The sequence below is a fragment of the Phalacrocorax aristotelis genome, chromosome 1, assembly GCF_949628215.1.
Source record: "Phalacrocorax aristotelis chromosome 1, bGulAri2.1, whole genome shotgun sequence".
Taxonomy (NCBI): Eukaryota; Metazoa; Chordata; class Aves; order Suliformes; family Phalacrocoracidae; genus Phalacrocorax; species Phalacrocorax aristotelis.
In genome coordinates, this window is record NC_134276.1 from 126518478 (window position 1) to 126535432 (window position 16955).

The window sequence follows — 16955 nt, forward strand, 5'->3', positions numbered from 1 at the left end:
CACAAATCCAAAACAGGCCAATACTAGCTACTTTGAAGAAAATTAGCTCTACCCCAGCCCAGACCAGCATATTCGTCACCCCTTTTTCCATACCATTTACATTATTCTCAGGCCGCACGCTATCTGCTACGTTGTCATTAACCACCCCACCTCTTCCCATCCTTTGAGAGATATATACATACAGATACTATTGTCTTAGTTTGTTGGCCACCCCTGTAAAATATCAATGAAGGTCCGTAAAATGTTCACTGAGTGAATTTAGTCCATGACTTTGGGCTCCATCTGTTATGGTGGTCCCTCAGGACAGGAGAGGTGCTGTGTTGTGTGGAGTTACTGGGCACCAAAGCCAGCTCAGGTTGGGTCATTTCTGCACTTACTGTGTTTCTTGTAAGCTTGTCCTCCATTGGTTCAGGTAGTGTCTGCTATAGTAATGCCTGTAACATGCAACTCAAATCATGGGTTAGAACAACTTAAGGATATATATCCATTGCAACCTCCAGCCCAGTCTCTTTGGACCAGAACATAGTGTTTAATACTGTGATTAATTTCTTCCTTTCCCCTGTTCCATCTTGGACTTATTCATAGACCACAGCCCCTTAGGGGCATACCTGCTCCAAGCAGAGCCTTATCTATGGGCCACAGTCCCTTCAGAGATGTACCTGTTCCATCATAGCCTTACACTCCTGAAGGGGCTGTGGGTATCTACTCCAACATGGCCCTACCCATGGCCACAGTCCCTCCAGAGGTGTACCTGTTCTGTCATGGACTTATCCACAGCCACAAATGTTTCAAGGTGTTCCAGCGCAGCCTCACGCACAGCCACTGATGCTTCTAGCTCTACCTGCTGCAGCATGGACTTATCCACAGCCACAGATGTTTTGAGGTGTACCTTCTCTGCTGTGGGCTACAGTTGCTTTGGGGTGTCCTGGTCCTGTGTGGACTCATCTTCAGGTCACAGTCCCTTTTGACTCATGTTCACAGTGGAGTTCCAGCCTGTCCAGTGCAGCAGCGATGCCCTGGCCATCTGCCAGCCCAGGTGCATCACCATTGCTGTTATCAAAATGGTGCCAGGCACATCAGAGTAAAATAATAATAACAGCAAGCAGCGAAAGCAAAAAGCAGCCACTAACAAGCCCTAGACTCTAATATACAATAAGACAAGCAAGCCCCATGGCAAGCACAGAAGCCTGCCAATTAATGCCTAAATAGCTATAAATTCAGTCTAGCACATTGCAAACAAATCTGTCATTATTATGCAGTGAACACAAGTAAGAAGATGGGTGTCCAGTGAGAGAAAGGAAGAAATATTCTTAGCTGCTCTGGTGGTTGCCCAGGAGACTGGGCTGAAACTCTAACTGTAGAAAGCTTAGGTTGCTTTATCCTCTCTCCTGCAGAAGGATTTGTGATGGCTTTGAGAGTAAATAGACCAAGGAATAGGGGCAAGGCTGGTTACAGAACCCTGTGAACTCTGGTACGTGATTTTGATCTCTTATACCTGATGGAGGATAGAGACTCTGACCCATTTGAATGGAAGCTGTAACAAAGGATGTGAGATATTTTTCCTTTCTGGCTGGATGCTTGACCAATCTGAAGAAAACTGAAAAATGTAGCAAGTGGAGCTCCACAAGAACACATCCTGATATACCATCAACACTGGTGGGCTGTTGCTAACCTAGGGTATGTCTTCATTGGTATCTCTGAAATTTTGACTTGCCCTGCAGTTGGCAAAGAGAGGAAAGGAAAGGGAGTCTTCTCTGTGCACTTCCTTTGTCTGTAATAGACTTGATAAGACCCAAGCAGAGTTGCAGCTGTGCACATGGTGTTAAATTAAGACCACTTGTGGAGAAGCTGTGTGTTTGCATGTAAGTTTGTGTGTGTAGGTGCTCAACACTTGCTTAGCTGCCGCAGAGATGAGATTTAGCTGAGTATGACTTGCCTGCAGGAAGCTGATGTGCACTGTGGAAACTCAGTTACCAGGATAGCCACAAATGTCAGAGAATGGTAGGGGTTGGAAGGGACCTCTGGAGATCGTCTCGTCCAACACCCCTGTGAGCAGATGTACCTCGAGCAGGGGGCACAGGACCGTGTCCAGGTGGGTTTTGAATGTCTCCAGAGAAGGAGATTCCGTAACCTCTCAGAGCAGCCTGTTCCACTGCTCTGGCACCCTCACAGTAAAGATGTTTCTCCTCATAATCAGTGGAACTTCCTGTGTTCCAGTTTGTGCCCGTTGCCCCTTGAACTGTTGTTGGGCACCACTGAAGAGAGTCTGGCCACATCCTCTTGACACCCACCCTTTAGATATTTATAAGCATTGATAAGATCCCCCCTCAGTCTCCTCCAGGCTGAACAAGCCCAGGGCTCTCAGCCTTTCCTCATAAGAGAGACACTCCAGTCCCCTGATCATCTTGGTAGCTCTCTGCTGGACTCTCTCCAGTAGTTCCCTGTCATTCTTGAACTGGGGAGCCCAGAACTGGATGCAGTACTCCAGATGTGGCCTCAGTAGGGCAGAGTAGAGGGGGAGGATAAGTTCCTTTGACCTGCTGGCCACACTCCTTTTAACGTACCCCAGGATACAGTTGACCATCTTGGCCACAAGGGCCCAGTGCTGGCTCACGATCAACCTGCTGTCCACCAGCACTCCCAGGTCCTTCTCAGCAGAGCCACTTTCCAGCAGGTCAACCCTCAACCTGTCCTAGTGCATGGGGTTGTTCCTCCCTAGGCACAGGACCAGCTAAAGTCAGTGTGGTTTTCTGCTTGCTGGCTTTTTGATGAAGCAGTTAGGTTATCACAAAGAATTAGTAGTAATTTTGTTAGCCTCTGAATTTCTTATTCTACCTCTTGTTTCTGAGTTCATTCGCATTGTGTATCAGCTCTGCGGAGTTCAGACTGTGCTGTGACCAAATAACCACGTGCAACAACAGATGGACAGAATGGGCCTGTGTTTACAGATGTGAAAGGAGCAGTTTCATGGTGCTGTGACAGCAGAATCGTTGTCTGCGTGCTGCAGGTGTCATCCTGCAGAAACCACTCCAGGCATTGATTTACAACAGTTTATCGGCTGCACCAGGCAAGGGTGAGGGGCAGCAAGGTAGTAGTAGAAAAGCTGTACAAGGGAGGGAGTGCAGTGACATGGTATTTCCTTTTCTGTATGAAGATAGATAACTATTCTATATGTTAGTGTGCTGAGATTGAAAAGCTGGATTTTTTTTAATTTCTTTTTTTTAATCACTGAAGTTTAGGTGAGGTTTTGGCCCTGGCTCCTTCAGTAGCTTGTTCAGATGTGAAATGAGGCTTGCAAAGCTTGAGATGTGGTCAGTCATGGGTAGAAGCAATGAATGAACAACAAAGATCAGGATCACATGCTAGCTTTGTGGAAGCCATGGAGTTCCCTGTTCTCTACCCTCTCCCTGCACTTGCAATGCTATCTAACTCAGCCTTAGACAGGTATTCTTTCAGCCTGTGGGTGTGGGCAATTGCCTTATTTTGTCAGCCTTAAATCTGGTCTCTGTGCTCAAGGCACTACAACAAAACTGATAAATCAGGCTGAGATTCATTGATGCCCTCAGAACAGCTGAAGTTTGTGGATACTTGTGCAGGCTTCACCCTGCAAAGAGGCCCCCATGCCCAGAGAAGTTTAGTACCTTGGCCGTTGTTTACCTTCTTTGTAACATATTAATGCCCCAATTCTAAGCCTAGCTTGCTGACTAAGAGCTAGAGATCTGTGTAACTGATACCCCCAAACATTAAATGCTTGAATAGCTAATGGGGGGGAAAAAAAGGGTGGGAGTGGGAGGAAAAAAGTCTGGGATTGATCGGAAGGGTTGTGAAGAGTGTATAAAGGCCTAAAAGCTCTGTAACCTGGGCGTGTGAAATGCACAAACACAGGGTAGCATGCCTAGCAGAGGTGCTCCTGCAGTACCTTCTCACCTCTGCCCTTACATAAACTGACATCTCACAGGAATATTAGTAGCATCTCCTTACGGAGATTTAGCAACTTGAATGACTGTAGCAACTGGGAAAGGTCTCCAGATGTATTACGGTTTGAAATAGTCTTCTGTACAGTAACAATGATGAGACATGGATTTCTGCTGAGCATGGAGGAGATGGGTCTGAAATACCTGTGGTTCCTTTGAAATTTCAGGTGCATAGTAATACTCAGCTCTAGTCATAACTATTCAGAATAGAAGTTAAGAAATGGCGCAGAGTATAGCTATGTTTAGAGGCTTAGTAGTAGCAGTATGTCACCGGATGAAAGACTAAACTCAAGGGCTCCCTTGTGATAGGACCGGTAAGAGGTGTTTAAAAAAATTAATATTAGAAAGCTGTGTTCTGTGGGCTGCGGCCTTCTGGATTATGCAAAGGGGTAAATGAGCGTGAGGCTTTGATCTCAGGATTGTAATAACTTCTATGCTTCATGTAGCAATAACTGCTCAAGCTCAAATGTCCTCTTTCTCTCTCCTTTTTTTGTAGCTGTTGGCAAAATGCTTCAAAACTTTTTTAGTGAAATTGAGAGTTGCTCAAATTTAGTTTCAGTCCTATGTGGTCATCCTGGGAAGGCTGCTGCTCATTAGTATGCAAGAAAATTTATTCTGATTTATTTTATCCTACAAGGCGTGATACTTAAATACTAGGATACTGTGTATTTGAAATGGAGTGACCTCATTTTTACAACATGAATTCATTTCCTATTGCATGTATGTTAGTCTTGGTTTTATACAAAAAGATTGATACTTGCATGAGTGATAAAAGCATCTATAGGTGCACTAGAGAGAGGATGGAAGACAGAGCTGGCAAGGGTCAGGCAGGATCTGCCCTGCATGCCATGTTTCTGCACCGTTACAATGGATGCATTGTAGATGTTTGCTTCTTTCTCCTGAACGCTTTAGTACTGCTGAGTCCCTGCTGCATGTCACATTGCTGACTGAGGCATACTGGGAGTTTCGTTCATCTCTGCTCAGGTGCTGGGTTAGAAACAGGCCCACACAGCTCTGCAAGTGGAAGATTTCTAATTTCTAATTGTCCTAGGGAACAAAACACCAATACCGTAACTATGAAGACGAGGCTGTTCTGGAAATGTAAGAACAGAATTCATCCCCTTTATTTGGTAGACAAACAGAAGAACATAAGGCTTTATGTCTGTAATGTCACATGAGCGTAACCAGAGCTGGCCATGCTCCAGCCAGCACCAAAGAGAGAGCCCCAGCAAAGAATGGAGCTCAATATGGCTTGACCACCATAGTTAGTTCTGCCTCTGCAGTGTTTGTACTGCAATTCTGGGCAGGAGTTGCACCTTGTGACAGAGAGGCTAGCTCAGAGAGAGTTATTGGCCAAACTGTTGGACTGCTGCCAGAAGTCCTAAGCAGATAACACAGCAGACCTGTTCTGCTCTCATGCATTTCTACATTGGCCCTGCCTTCATTTGAGTAGGATAAATTGGACCAGAAGTCCAGCTCCAAGATCAGAAAGATATTTTGCTGCCTCTTTAATATTCATAGTCTGGCAATGTTTATTCAGATCCCTCAATTGGGTGGAAAAACCTAATCACTCCCTTGGTATTTTTGCTTCTGAAAGAAGTATGACAGCAGGAAGAAGGTGATGCATGGACTCTCTCCCCCTCTGCCCTGGCTGTGGTGTTACAGACATCAGACAAACCTCCATGAACAAGTGCTGAACTCTGTGACAGACTGAGGTGCCTGCACATGACATATTACCAGAAGCCCTTCCAAACTTCCCCAGGGATGGCCAAATACGTTTGTGTGTGTCTCATGTCCCATACAGACCTGCTGTCACAGAAGGTGTAGAGATGAAGAACAGCAAGCAGGAAGAAGAGGCCCAGGAGGCTTGCAAGGCTGAGGACACAGTGAAGAAACCATGTGCTGGTCTCTAAAAAGAAACAGTTGCTCTTTTAGCTACATCTCACAGACCATTTGTTTAGCCTGTGCCTCTGTCAGGATGGCGTCGCCTAGGCAGTGCTCTCTCTGTGCTGTACTTTGGAGGATGCCCTAAGGGAGCTGGAATAGAGTGCTGGGCACAGGACGGGGAATAAACAATGTCCCCCCAATGCCCTTGATGGAGGAGCCTTGTCTTGTGCCATTCGGGCACTAATTAGATCCTCCTCCTCAGCACTTCCCATAGTTCAGCTGCAGGCCTTGCCTGTGCATCCCAGCAAATTCCAGCTCCAATTCTCTTCCAGCTGAGTGCTTCAGTGAAGTACATATGGTTGCACACAACTTCCCAGCAACGTCTTCAACTTCACCACCTACAGGCTTCGCCTACCAGCCAGTCTTTGGCAGCTGTCGGTTGGCTTTCAGCCTTCCTGTCACGACCTATGTGTAACCCAACAATTAGCAAGATGTAAGGGTACTGCTGGATTACAATACACGGATCTGGGTGATTGTACCATTGATATATTTGTGTGTCATGAACATCTGCTTTCCTAGAATTTCACAAAGGCCTTTACAAGTCCGACAGCACCTTTGTTTATCCTTGTCCCCCCAAAAGAGTTTCTCACTGGAAACTTCAGCTCAACTGCACGGTTCCTGCTGCAGACCTGCCAGTGCCTCTGAGGTTTGCCTTAGTCCACAAACAGGGGTTTTGAATGCTGAATGTGCAAAGGGAACCTCACCTGAGAGGTGACAGGCTATGGACTTGCTCCACGTCCCAGCTGGGTGGGACACGATGCAGGTTGTATTAGTCATGTTGGTGCTGTATGGTGTGAACTTCCTGAGAACAGTCACTGTCCCGTTGTCATGGCCTTCTTCCTCAGGGGTGGAGTTGCTCTCTAGGACCCACGAGACCCGAGCAGGCGGCTTCCCTGCCGCTGCCTTGCACACGGGGTTCCCGTGGTTGTCACAGTACACGGTCAGCCTGGGGGGGACTGCAAAGCGTCAGGAAGGGGAGATACATGCAGTTAGTTTGGTGAAAGGAGGAGAGTAAGGCTGGAGCTGCCATCCCGTTCTAGTGAAATGGGCCAAAGTCACAAGACACAAAGATCGTGCCTGTTTTTTCCTTTTGGACAACTCTCCCCCGCTCAGGTGAGTTACCACAGCCACGTACCGTTAGAGGGGCTATCCCTGGACATTGCGGTAGGGAATTAGCCCAAATACAGGGCTGAACTACACCCTTGTCCTGAGCAGCCGTCGTACAAGTGGTTTGAAATGTGTCTGAATGCCAGCATGAGAGGAAATGGGTCCTCCCCTACTGTCTGGACAAGAACATCCCATGTTTGATAGACTATCTCAGCACTTGGAAGTGTTCCTGTCACATGCTTTAGTTGCCTTAAATTAATGTATTAACAATTGATTCTACAGGATAATTGGCATGTGCAGAACCCTCTGTTAGGGTATCAGGAATTGCTTCAAACCTGTCCTTTCTAACTGGACAGTGGGAAAGGGGCAGCAGGAAGGAGAAGAGTTTGGGGACATAAGGAGAAGGGAGGCACAGAGCTACCATCAGTGAAAGGCACGAGAGTTTATCCCAGCAAGAAAGCTCCTCATCTTACTGCACGCGTCCCCTGGTGCATGGGGAGAAGAGCTTTGTATGTCCTGGCCCAGACACAGTCCTTTGGAGAACCGTGAAATGAGGAAGGAGTCCCTTACCTAGCATGGTGAGGTGGTACATCTTGTGGAAATTCCCTTCTGTGGCTACGACTTCGCAGGTGTAATTGCCCTCAAGGGCTATTCCCACGTGCCGTATCTCAAGGGCAGGATCCCAGTCTGGCCTGGATTTCCAGTTCATGCTGTCACTGCAGTTTGTTCTGTCTGTCTTGTTCTGATCAGCCCTGTATCCCAAGGTGCAGGGCCCTCCAGCCTTGGGGCTTATTTTCCATGTTACCATAGTCATATTTGATTTGGGAGGGCAGGCGAGCACAGAGCTTTTACCTACTGTCACTGACACTCTGTTGTTTCCTGAAGGAGAGAAGGAAGGGGAAGGACATGTGAGAAGGTGCCCAGGTATGTCACGCATAGCCTTGGAGTTCTGGACTGTGCTTCGCAGAGAAGTGTCTGCGCTGTTACATGCCAGCGTGAGGCTCTGTCTGAGCCAGCCCAAGAGCTGTGTCTCCCCTCCCAGGTGGGAACAGATCTCCAGATTCATGGCTGTGTTCACATACATCGGTCCTTGTCTTCACTCCCTCCCTCTGTAAGGTTCTTTCTCTAGGACAGCAGATAAATAATATGACTGGGAAGCAAGAGTCAGAATGAGCTGCAGAGCTCATCTGTATGGGGAGATCTCCTGGGTTGCTTCTCCCTCCGCATCACTGCCCAGTAGAGCAGAAAAATGCTTGAAGACATTCACCCCCACTTTTGTGCTGGGTATAAGCAGCCCTCCTAAGCACGGGTGGTACTCTCTGCCCTGCCACTCCAAAGCTTATATGAAGCACTTTCCCTGATTACTGTGGTACAGATGAAATAGCAGAGGAGTATGACATTTAACTGGAAAGGAAACACATTCCTGTTTGCTGCTAGATGCAGAGATCCCTGATAGACTCAAGCTCACTGCTTGCTTGCCTGCCTTACCTGTCCTAACAAACACAAGCAAGAAAAACAAACAAGAACTTGCATAATGAATGTAGAGGAGGGAGGAGAAGGATTATAGCTGCATTTTCTGATCCCCTTTTTCGGAATTAGCTTTTCTAAGTATTTGACTGTGTTTAGAAAGAGGAAAGAACCTTCCAGTAAGCCTTATTAAAACTTCCATCTGAATCTAAAATCCACGTCATTTGTCATTTGCCAGGACAAGCCATTGATTGATACCTAAGAGTAAACCTTGGTAGTGTGCTCAGACTGATCAGAAAACCACCCATCAAACATGTTTTTCAGAAATCTGTTAATTATCACTAAAAATATCATACTGCAGGAAAATCCTTACCAGTTTCCATCAACTCATTGAAAAGCCCAAGTTCAACCAGGTATTGGTTGGCAACCAAAAAGATCTAGTTGCAGCTAGAAATGCTTTGATTTGCAGGTTTTTGGTTTTCCATCAAAAAGTCCCTTCAGCAATTTGCCAAGATCCCTTCCCCTAGATTTTTTCTTTCTCAAAGAGGAATTGAGTAAACATCACCCTGACACTTTGCCTTTTCCTCCCCCGCCCTTAACAGAGACTTGGTACCAAAGTACCATCAGAAGTACCTCCTGCTCCTGTGACCGCCGTGATGGCGAGCAGAACGACGGTGCACACGGTCCTCCTGACAGCTTCCAAAGACGCTCTTGCCTTTGTGGGTGATGTGGTTTTCTTGCACCATCCAACTTGCTGTGAGGTCCCCATCATCCCCCGCCAGTGATCCTCAGCAGCCAGAGTCACTGCTCTTCCTGTGCTCCTGACAGCCCCACCACGCAGCTACAAAGAGATGGTTCTTCTTCCTAGCACAAAGCTTCCTGTGCTGAGAATTGGTGAGCAGAGAGGAAATTGTATTCGTGCCTGCTTTCTGACCACTGGCCTTCTGTATAATGTTACTGTGGGAAAACAAACTCTAGAGCAGAACTTGCACAAAGTCCAAGCAGTGTGATTTTTCATGCTTGGCTCTGATCTCACAGTGAGAGTTTCATCACTGGGAATTGGGGTAGGGATATTCTTAGCTTACCACTTAAAGGATGCTCAACATATTCCAAAAGAACTCTTAAAACCAACTCCTCTTCCTCCCTGCTCTATCCTTCCCCACATACCCAGCAGCCTAAGACCTTTTCACTAAGAGGCACTGGCAATCCTTCTGCCCTGCAGGGAGGGAAGGCGGATGGGTGCATTGTACAGTTACATTACAACACTCTTTCTCTGACAGGAGTACCTCCACAGACAGTTAGGCCGAGGTTGCCTTTTTTGCATCACTGTTTTGTTTGCACTGAATTTAATTCCTGTGATTCTGTGGTAATTTCATCAGGAAAATGTTAGCCTCTCCCAACCTTGGAAGCCACCAAGCTGAAATGAGTTGGTGAGTATTTGCCTGTTCTAAGAACAGAACTCTCCCCCCACAACTACTGTCACAGCAGACTGATGTATCTCCATGGCTGTGCTGAAACATGCCTGGAAGGGCTTCAGCTGTGGGGTCAAACAGATGCGAGACATCCACAAATGGAGGGAATCACTGGCAGGCAGGGAGGCAGGCAACCGTGTCTACCCGGCCCTGGGCCAAGGAGTGGGTGCCGTTTAGCTGAGAAGAGGCATAGCACCCATTAGTGACTCAAAGGAAAAGCTGGGTAGTTCAAAAAGAAAGTTAGGCAACCTGTGTTTGCTGCTCTTTATGCAGAAAAGCCAACAGCAGCAATAGAAGGAAATCTTCACCTCCGCTGGCTGTTGCTGCTGAAAGCAGTTATGCTTTCCGCATGTCACTTTGTCAAACAATTTCAGACAGCTACTGGCACCTTGGTCAGTGCAGCCTCTCCTTCAGTGCTATGTGGTTTGGTGGTTAAGTGCAACGACTGCTTCTCATCTTCAGAGGCAGGTCCAAGATGCAGAGATCACATTTAGATCCCTGCAGTGAGACACTTACCATAGGTTCAGCCATGGAGCCTGTGGGTGATGTAGCTTAGCACAAAATGGCAGAGGCAGCAGGAAATAGTGGTCCAAGTCATGAAAATCAGCAGCTTTCAGGGTCCTAATCACTTGGGGTTTAATTGGGAGCAAGGCACCCAAGCACCTGGAAGGACATATGGTCATTTTTGAAATTAAGACAGGAAAACTCCTGATAAATGGAAAGGGAGAATTCCCTACAGCATATGATGCAACATAGCCCTGTTATCTTTGGGGTGAGGCATAATGGTTTTCATTTGGGTTTTTGGTTTTTTGTCAAAGATACTGCTTGCCCTCTCATAGCAAAGGTGACGGCTGAGAAATCGTGTTCATATTTCTTTAATCAGCCTTTTGGTTTACAGTCTGGCCACAGCATAGCAACTTACTACCCAAGTGTGAAGAGTGGAAAGGTTGTACATGGGCTATTAGGCAGGGGGAGGATCGATGGGTGTGTTTTATTTTTGGAAACCCAAAATCCCAGCCTGACGGAAGAGCTGGAGCCAGCCAGCATGATCATATTGTGGTAGGAGCCCCACTGTTGTGCCCCAGGCAGCTGATCCAAGTAACTGAGCTGCTGGACCTAGTTGTTCTCCATCCACCTCCAGCACAGCCCTGTAGCTGGTTGTAAGTGCCCTTCAGTGTTAGATTTCCTCCTCAGGTCAGAAGACTTCTGTGTTTTGAGACCCTGTTTTACTTGAAATTGTAGAGTACCATGAACAACTTCATGATATCCTGTTTCCTTTGTGTCATTTCTAGGTTGCTACCTTACTTTTTTTAGCCAATCTGCAAGAGCCCTGGCAAAGGGCTCTATATGTACATCACACCTCTAGCAGAGGGACTTAGCCTCCCCCTCCTCAGTTACTGATGTACCAAATGCTGGTGTTAGCTGACCACCTCCTGGATGTTTCAGAGCATGACGCTGCGTAGTTGCTCAACAGTTATTAGTGGCTCAGCCCCTGGGAGAACATGCTTTTGCAAACGTTGGCTTCATGCTGCTGCTGCTGTGCCGTCCCTCTGCGAGAGCTCCGTCAGGGCCCAGGCTCTGGCTGCGCTTTCCTCTCCATCTCCTGGTCAAAGCAAGCAACAACGCTCACTTTGAAAAGTTTGGTGTTTTTTTTCTCTCTGAATGATCAACTGTATCATGTTCAAAACAAAACATTTTACTTTCAGGGGTGTTCATTGTTGCTTTCTAGTATTGATGGGGTAAGTTTGGCTTAACTTTTAAGTGGAGCATTTGTAATTCCTGAACTAGGGCATCTCCTTTTAGGAGTAAAGAGGAGAAGGCATTTGCTGAAGCTATTAGTGGATTTTAGAAATACTTTACCTGCATCAGAAATGCTTTTGGGCCAGATCATAAGAGAATATTGTAGCCTGAGCAAACCTGTTGTAGATCTGCAAGGGACAGAACCAGACCATCCCCACCAGCTGTTACAACGTAAAACTCAGAACGGTGGGTACATGAGCCATCAGTACCCTTGAATCGTGTTGCATGACAGCCTTTGGATGCTATGCCCACAAAAATTTCACTGTGCTAAAAAGGGCAATCTCAGTGATAAAGAGGTAATAAGATTACATTTCTAGATGACCATTTTAAACAAAACAAAGGTATGTTGTGGGATCTCAGCCATGCAGCACTAGGTTCTTGCATGAGCTGGTATTTTGGTTGGAAATTTGTAGCAGGAATTATACTGTTTGAGCCTTTTGTTTTTCATGCCACTACACTGTTTTAGCACATATATGGATTGTATGAAGACAGGAGCTCTGCAGATAAACCAGGTTAAGGATGTGGAGTGCAGAAGTGTCCTCACATAGCTTTGTCTGATACTCTGAATGTCTCTGCAATAAAATCACTGTATGACATGAGGCACAGTAAGACTGGGGAGGAAACACATGACACTGTCTTCCTTCTTTACCAATTCCTTTATTTCAAGATTTACCTGCTTCTACCATGGTCCTGGTCATGGCCAGAGCAACCACTGTTAAGGAGACAAAAGTTTATCTGAAATCAGTTCTTGATGTCGTGGTTATGGTTCTCCATCCCACCTGCACCGATCATGGGGAGCTTTTCCATTTGTCAGTGTCCTCACCAGTTAGTGTTACTGGCACTACTTCTATTTTTTCAGCCCAGATTCAAGGGGTTTCTAACTGACTTAGCGCCCTTAAGACACAGAATTTCCTCTTCTGCATACTCACAGCACTGTTTCCAGTGTTAATGACCAAGGCCAACTAAGGAAATGGATGGAGTGATTCTGTCTTCTGTTCTTTGCCTTTCCTCAAAGGCTGAAGTGCAAAAACAAACCTTGCAGCAGATGTCAGAGCAGGTACAAATGGAAGAGATTAATCAAATTTGACATGATATCAAAAAGAAAATTTCGGTTTTGTGAAGCCAGTGGAAACTACCCTTCAGCTGGGACTAGCAGTGTTGGCTGCCACATGAACAATAGTGCCTCTCTCTTCCATTACTTGAGAACTTTTTAAAAAATTTCCCACTAATGAGTATTTTAAATTAAAAAGTTAATTTTTTTTTTTTTTGTCTCAATGTCCAGGCCTTGAGAGTTTTGTGGCTTTGAATTCCTTTTTGGGGAAAGAGACACTTCTCCCCCTACCCTCCCCAATGATAATAGTTTGCATAGAAGGAAATGCAGAGCTTCTTAGTATTTTATACAAGTAACTTAGTCTTTAAAAATGTCTATCCTAGTAACTCTAGTTCCTCAACCACCTTCCAAGTGGAAAGAACATAAGCTGTATTTTAGGAGAAAGCACAAATTCAGACACAATCAGTTGTGCTCTTAATATCACACAAAAAAAAGCAGAAGGGTTGGTGCATGTGCTCTGTCCTTTCTGCCATGCTTCCTTGTGACAAAATTTGGTTTCAGTTCCTCTTCTTGGAAGGAAATCTGAAAAGCCTGGCTGGCTTTTGCTCACAGGACCCGAACTGACTGCCCCGCATGCACAAAGAGCCCTTGCTGCTCTGCCAGAACTCCATCTCCAGCTGGTCCCACAGCTACTGCTCTCCCAGAGTTATCTGAGATGGATGATGGTTTGACCTGTTGCACGATGCTGCATAGACAAGATCAGACCAGACAAAGACAACTGGTTCCACTCCTTCCTTCCAGCTCCATGCTTCTGACCATTCTTTGGGATTTAGGTCAGTGTCAATAGTTACAGATCCCTCTCTCATTCTCCAGAGGAATGACTGTCAGTTTTTAATGTAGACTTGTCCTGGTTTCAGCTAGGATAGAGTTAGTTTTCTTCCTAGTAGCTGGTATAGTGCTGTGCTTTGGATTTAGTGTGAGGTGAATGTTGATAACACACAGGGATGTTTTTGTTGCTGCTGAGCAGGGCTTACACAGAGTCAAGGCCTTTTCTGCCTCTCAGCCCACCCCACCAGTGAGCAGTCTGGGGGTGCACCAGGAGTTGGGAGGGGACACAGCTGGGACAGCTGACCCCAACTGACCAAAGGAATGTTCCATAGCCTCTGACATCATGCTCAGTAAAAGCTGGGGAAAGATAAAGGGGGGATGTTCAGAGTGATGCTGTTTGTCTTCCTCAGTAACCATTACATGTGATGGAGCCCTGCTTTCCAGGAGATGGCTGAGCACCTGCCTGCCAATGGGAAGCAGAGAATTAATTTCTTGTTTTGCTCTGCTTGCGTGCACAGCCTTTGCTTTACCTATTAAATGGTTTTTGTCTCAATCCATGAGTTTTCTTACTTCTACCCTTCTGATTCTCTCCTCCATCCCGCTTCGGGGGAGTGAGCAAGTGGCTGTGTGGTGCTGATTTGCTGGCCAGGGTTAAGCCACAACAGTCCTTTTTGGTGCCCAATGTGAGACTCAAGGGTTTGAGAAAACAACAGGTTAACCAGGGCTTATTAAGGAATTTAAATCTGTTAACAGTGGCGGGTCATGATATTGATTGTTCTGTTCTTCATATTAGTTTACCTGATCTGTCCAATGAGGTTTTTTTTTAATTATTTTCTGTATATGTTAAAGATTGGTGCTGGTTTTTCCAGTTTGCTGTGTTCTGCAGTGATTGGTGATGTTTTGCCTGCGAGATTTGTTATTAAAACACTGGCCTTGAGCTTTATCTGGTATTTAAGCTTTGTACTGAAACCATTACTGTGCTTTGGGTACCACCTCGTGGAGGCAACTAGCAATTATACTTCTTCCTCTGAGAGGTTTTTTATGGAAGAAATACAGTATGGCACCTTTGCTACCTTCTTCTGTGATGTTTCCTCCTTTATTACAATAACTTTTCAGTGCCTTGAACATCCTTGCATAGTTAAGATACTTCTATTGGTATTTCGTGGAAATATTGCTCTGGTTTTGTCTAAGGTTAATAAGCAATTTAAGAATACCATGCAGTGATCTCCCCCAAGGCTGGATAGTTATGAGTGGCAGGGTGTGTGGGGTAGCGAGGGCAAATGCCTAGGATGGTGGGCACCTCCAGTGTTTTGGAACTTCACTCCTGAACAAGTGCAGAATCCTGAAAAAATAGTAGAATATTTGGAAAAGTATGCTGTCACCCTGGCAATTCTAGGGAGACACAAATCACTGCAGTGTGCTGGGGGTTGGCCCATGCCTACTGAGCCCTGTGCAACATTATTCAGCACCCTCAAGGGGAGGAGAAGGTCACTGGATCTGATGACAAAACAACTGGCACTGTGGCTACTGCAGCCCTTGTGACAGACACTGTGGCCACTCAACCCCCCATGACAGGCACTGCAGCTGAATCAGGGAACCAACCTGTGCCAATATCAGTTGCCCCTATCCACAAGAAGTCTTGGAAGCAAAAGACAGCTTGTTTTGACAGAGATGAGAAAAAACAGGGCCATCATGAGGACAAGAGGAGGAAGGGAAAGAACTTGTAAACAAGACGGAAACCACCCAATCCCTATCCTTGAGTGAACTGCAAGATATGCAAAAAGATTTCAGCCATTGTCCAGGCGAGCACGTTGTCACCTGGCTGCTCTGATGCTGGAATAATGGGCCGGTAGCCTTGAAATGAAGGGTAGGGAAGCCAAGCAGCTGGGATCCCTTTCTGGGGAAGGGGGCATTGACATAGCAACTGGAAAAGGGGCACAAGCCCTCAGCCTCTGGAGGTGACTCCTGTCCAGTGTGAAGGAAAGGTTCAAGGAGGATGGTATATATCACTCAGGCAAATGGACCACCATGGAGAGAGGTACCCAGTACCTGAGGGGGTTAGCCATGCTGGGAGGTCATTTATGGTGACCTGGACAATGAGCAGTTATCCAAAGATCCAGGTGAAGTCTGGTGAACGTGAGCCATGTGGCAGAAGTTGGTACGGAGCACACCAGTGTCATGTGCCAACTCGGTGGCATACTGACCTGGAAAGATGAAGAGTCACCAATGGTGGATGAAGTGGCTAGCCAACTCTGGGAGTACAAAGACAGTGCCTCTTCCTCCTTTGTCTCAGTGTCCTGGTTTCAGCTGGGATAGAGTTACATTCCTTCGTAGTAGCTAGTATGGGGCTCTGTTTTGGAGTTTTGCTGGAAACAGCGGTGATAATGTGGAGATGTTTTAGTTGTTGCTAAGTAGCGCTTATGCTGGTAAAGGACTTTTTCAGCTCCCCATGCTCTGCCGGGTGCACAAGAAGCCGGGAGGGGACACAGCCAGGACAGATGAACCAAACTGACCAAAGGGATATTCCATACCATATGATGTCATGCTCAGTATATAAAGCGGGGGAAGAAGAAGGAAGGGGGGGACATTGGGAGTGATGGTGTTTCTCTTCCCAAGTAACTGTTATGCGTGATGGAGCCCTGCTTTCCTGGAGATGGCTGAACACCTGCCTGCCCATGGGAAGTAGTGAATGAATTCCTTGTTTTGCTTTGCTTCCGCGCGCAGCTTTTGCTTTACCTATTAAACTGTCTTTATCTCAAACCATGAGTTACCTCACTTTTACTCTTCCGATTCTCTCCCCTGTCCCACCAGGGAGGAGTGAGCAAGCGGCTGCATGGTGCTTGGTTGCTGACTGGGGCTAAACCATGACACTCAGCTGTGGAGAAACTGTTCCAGGAGGTCCAGCAACATAAAGGGCATAGGTGCTGCTCTCCACCTGTACGGACTGGTATGTTTGGAGTCAGCATTCCTCTACTCAAGAGAGGATATAGAGGGTACACACTAAGGGGCACTCGGTGGCATCCTGTGTGAGCATGGAGAGGGCATGGGGAAGTGGGATGGAAAATCTACCTCAACCCTAGAGGCATGGGTATGTGCGTTGCAAGGAAAGACAATCACTCAAGGGAGTTCTCCCAGGAAACTGCTGCCCCAGTTTTCCAGTGGGCAGTTCCCCAGGCAGAGGAGAAGGGGGGAGTGAGCAGCTGTGTGGTGCTGAGCTCCCACCTGGGGTTAAGCCACAACAGGACTATGGTATTTTTATAGTCATTCCCTAACATCTGAACTACATAACCCACAACTTAGAGACATCTA

The 16955-nt window shown here is 46.5% G+C and overlaps 1 protein-coding gene across 1 annotated transcript; it reads right to left on the minus strand.

Moving 5' to 3' along the window:
• Positions 1 to 5080: 5080 nt before the first annotated feature.
• On the minus strand, positions 5081 to 10021 carry LOC142062914 (cell surface glycoprotein CD200 receptor 1-B-like). Its single transcript, XM_075106133.1, has 4 exons — positions 9129 to 10021; positions 7599 to 7907; positions 6626 to 6877; positions 5081 to 5883 (listed from the first exon to the last, which is right to left on the minus strand). The coding sequence occupies exons 1-4, from the start codon at positions 9265 to 9267 to the stop codon at positions 5708 to 5710; spliced, it is 876 nt and encodes a 291-aa protein (XP_074962234.1). The 5' UTR covers positions 9268 to 10021; the 3' UTR covers positions 5081 to 5707.
• Between the last annotated feature and the right edge of the window lie 6934 nt (positions 10022 to 16955).

Coding starts and splice junctions, on each gene's coding strand:
- LOC142062914 (XM_075106133.1), bottom strand. CDS start 9,267: ATGATGGGGACCTCACAGCAAGTTGGATGGTGCAAGAAAACCACATCA. Junction 6,878..7,598: donor GTACCACCTCACCATGCTAG/GTAAGGGACTCC, acceptor GACGCTTTGCAG/TCCCCCCCAGGCTGACCGTG. Junction 5,884..6,625: donor CATAGCCTGTCACCTCTCAG/GTGAGGTTCCCT, acceptor GTTTCTTTTTAG/AGACCAGCACATGGTTTCTT.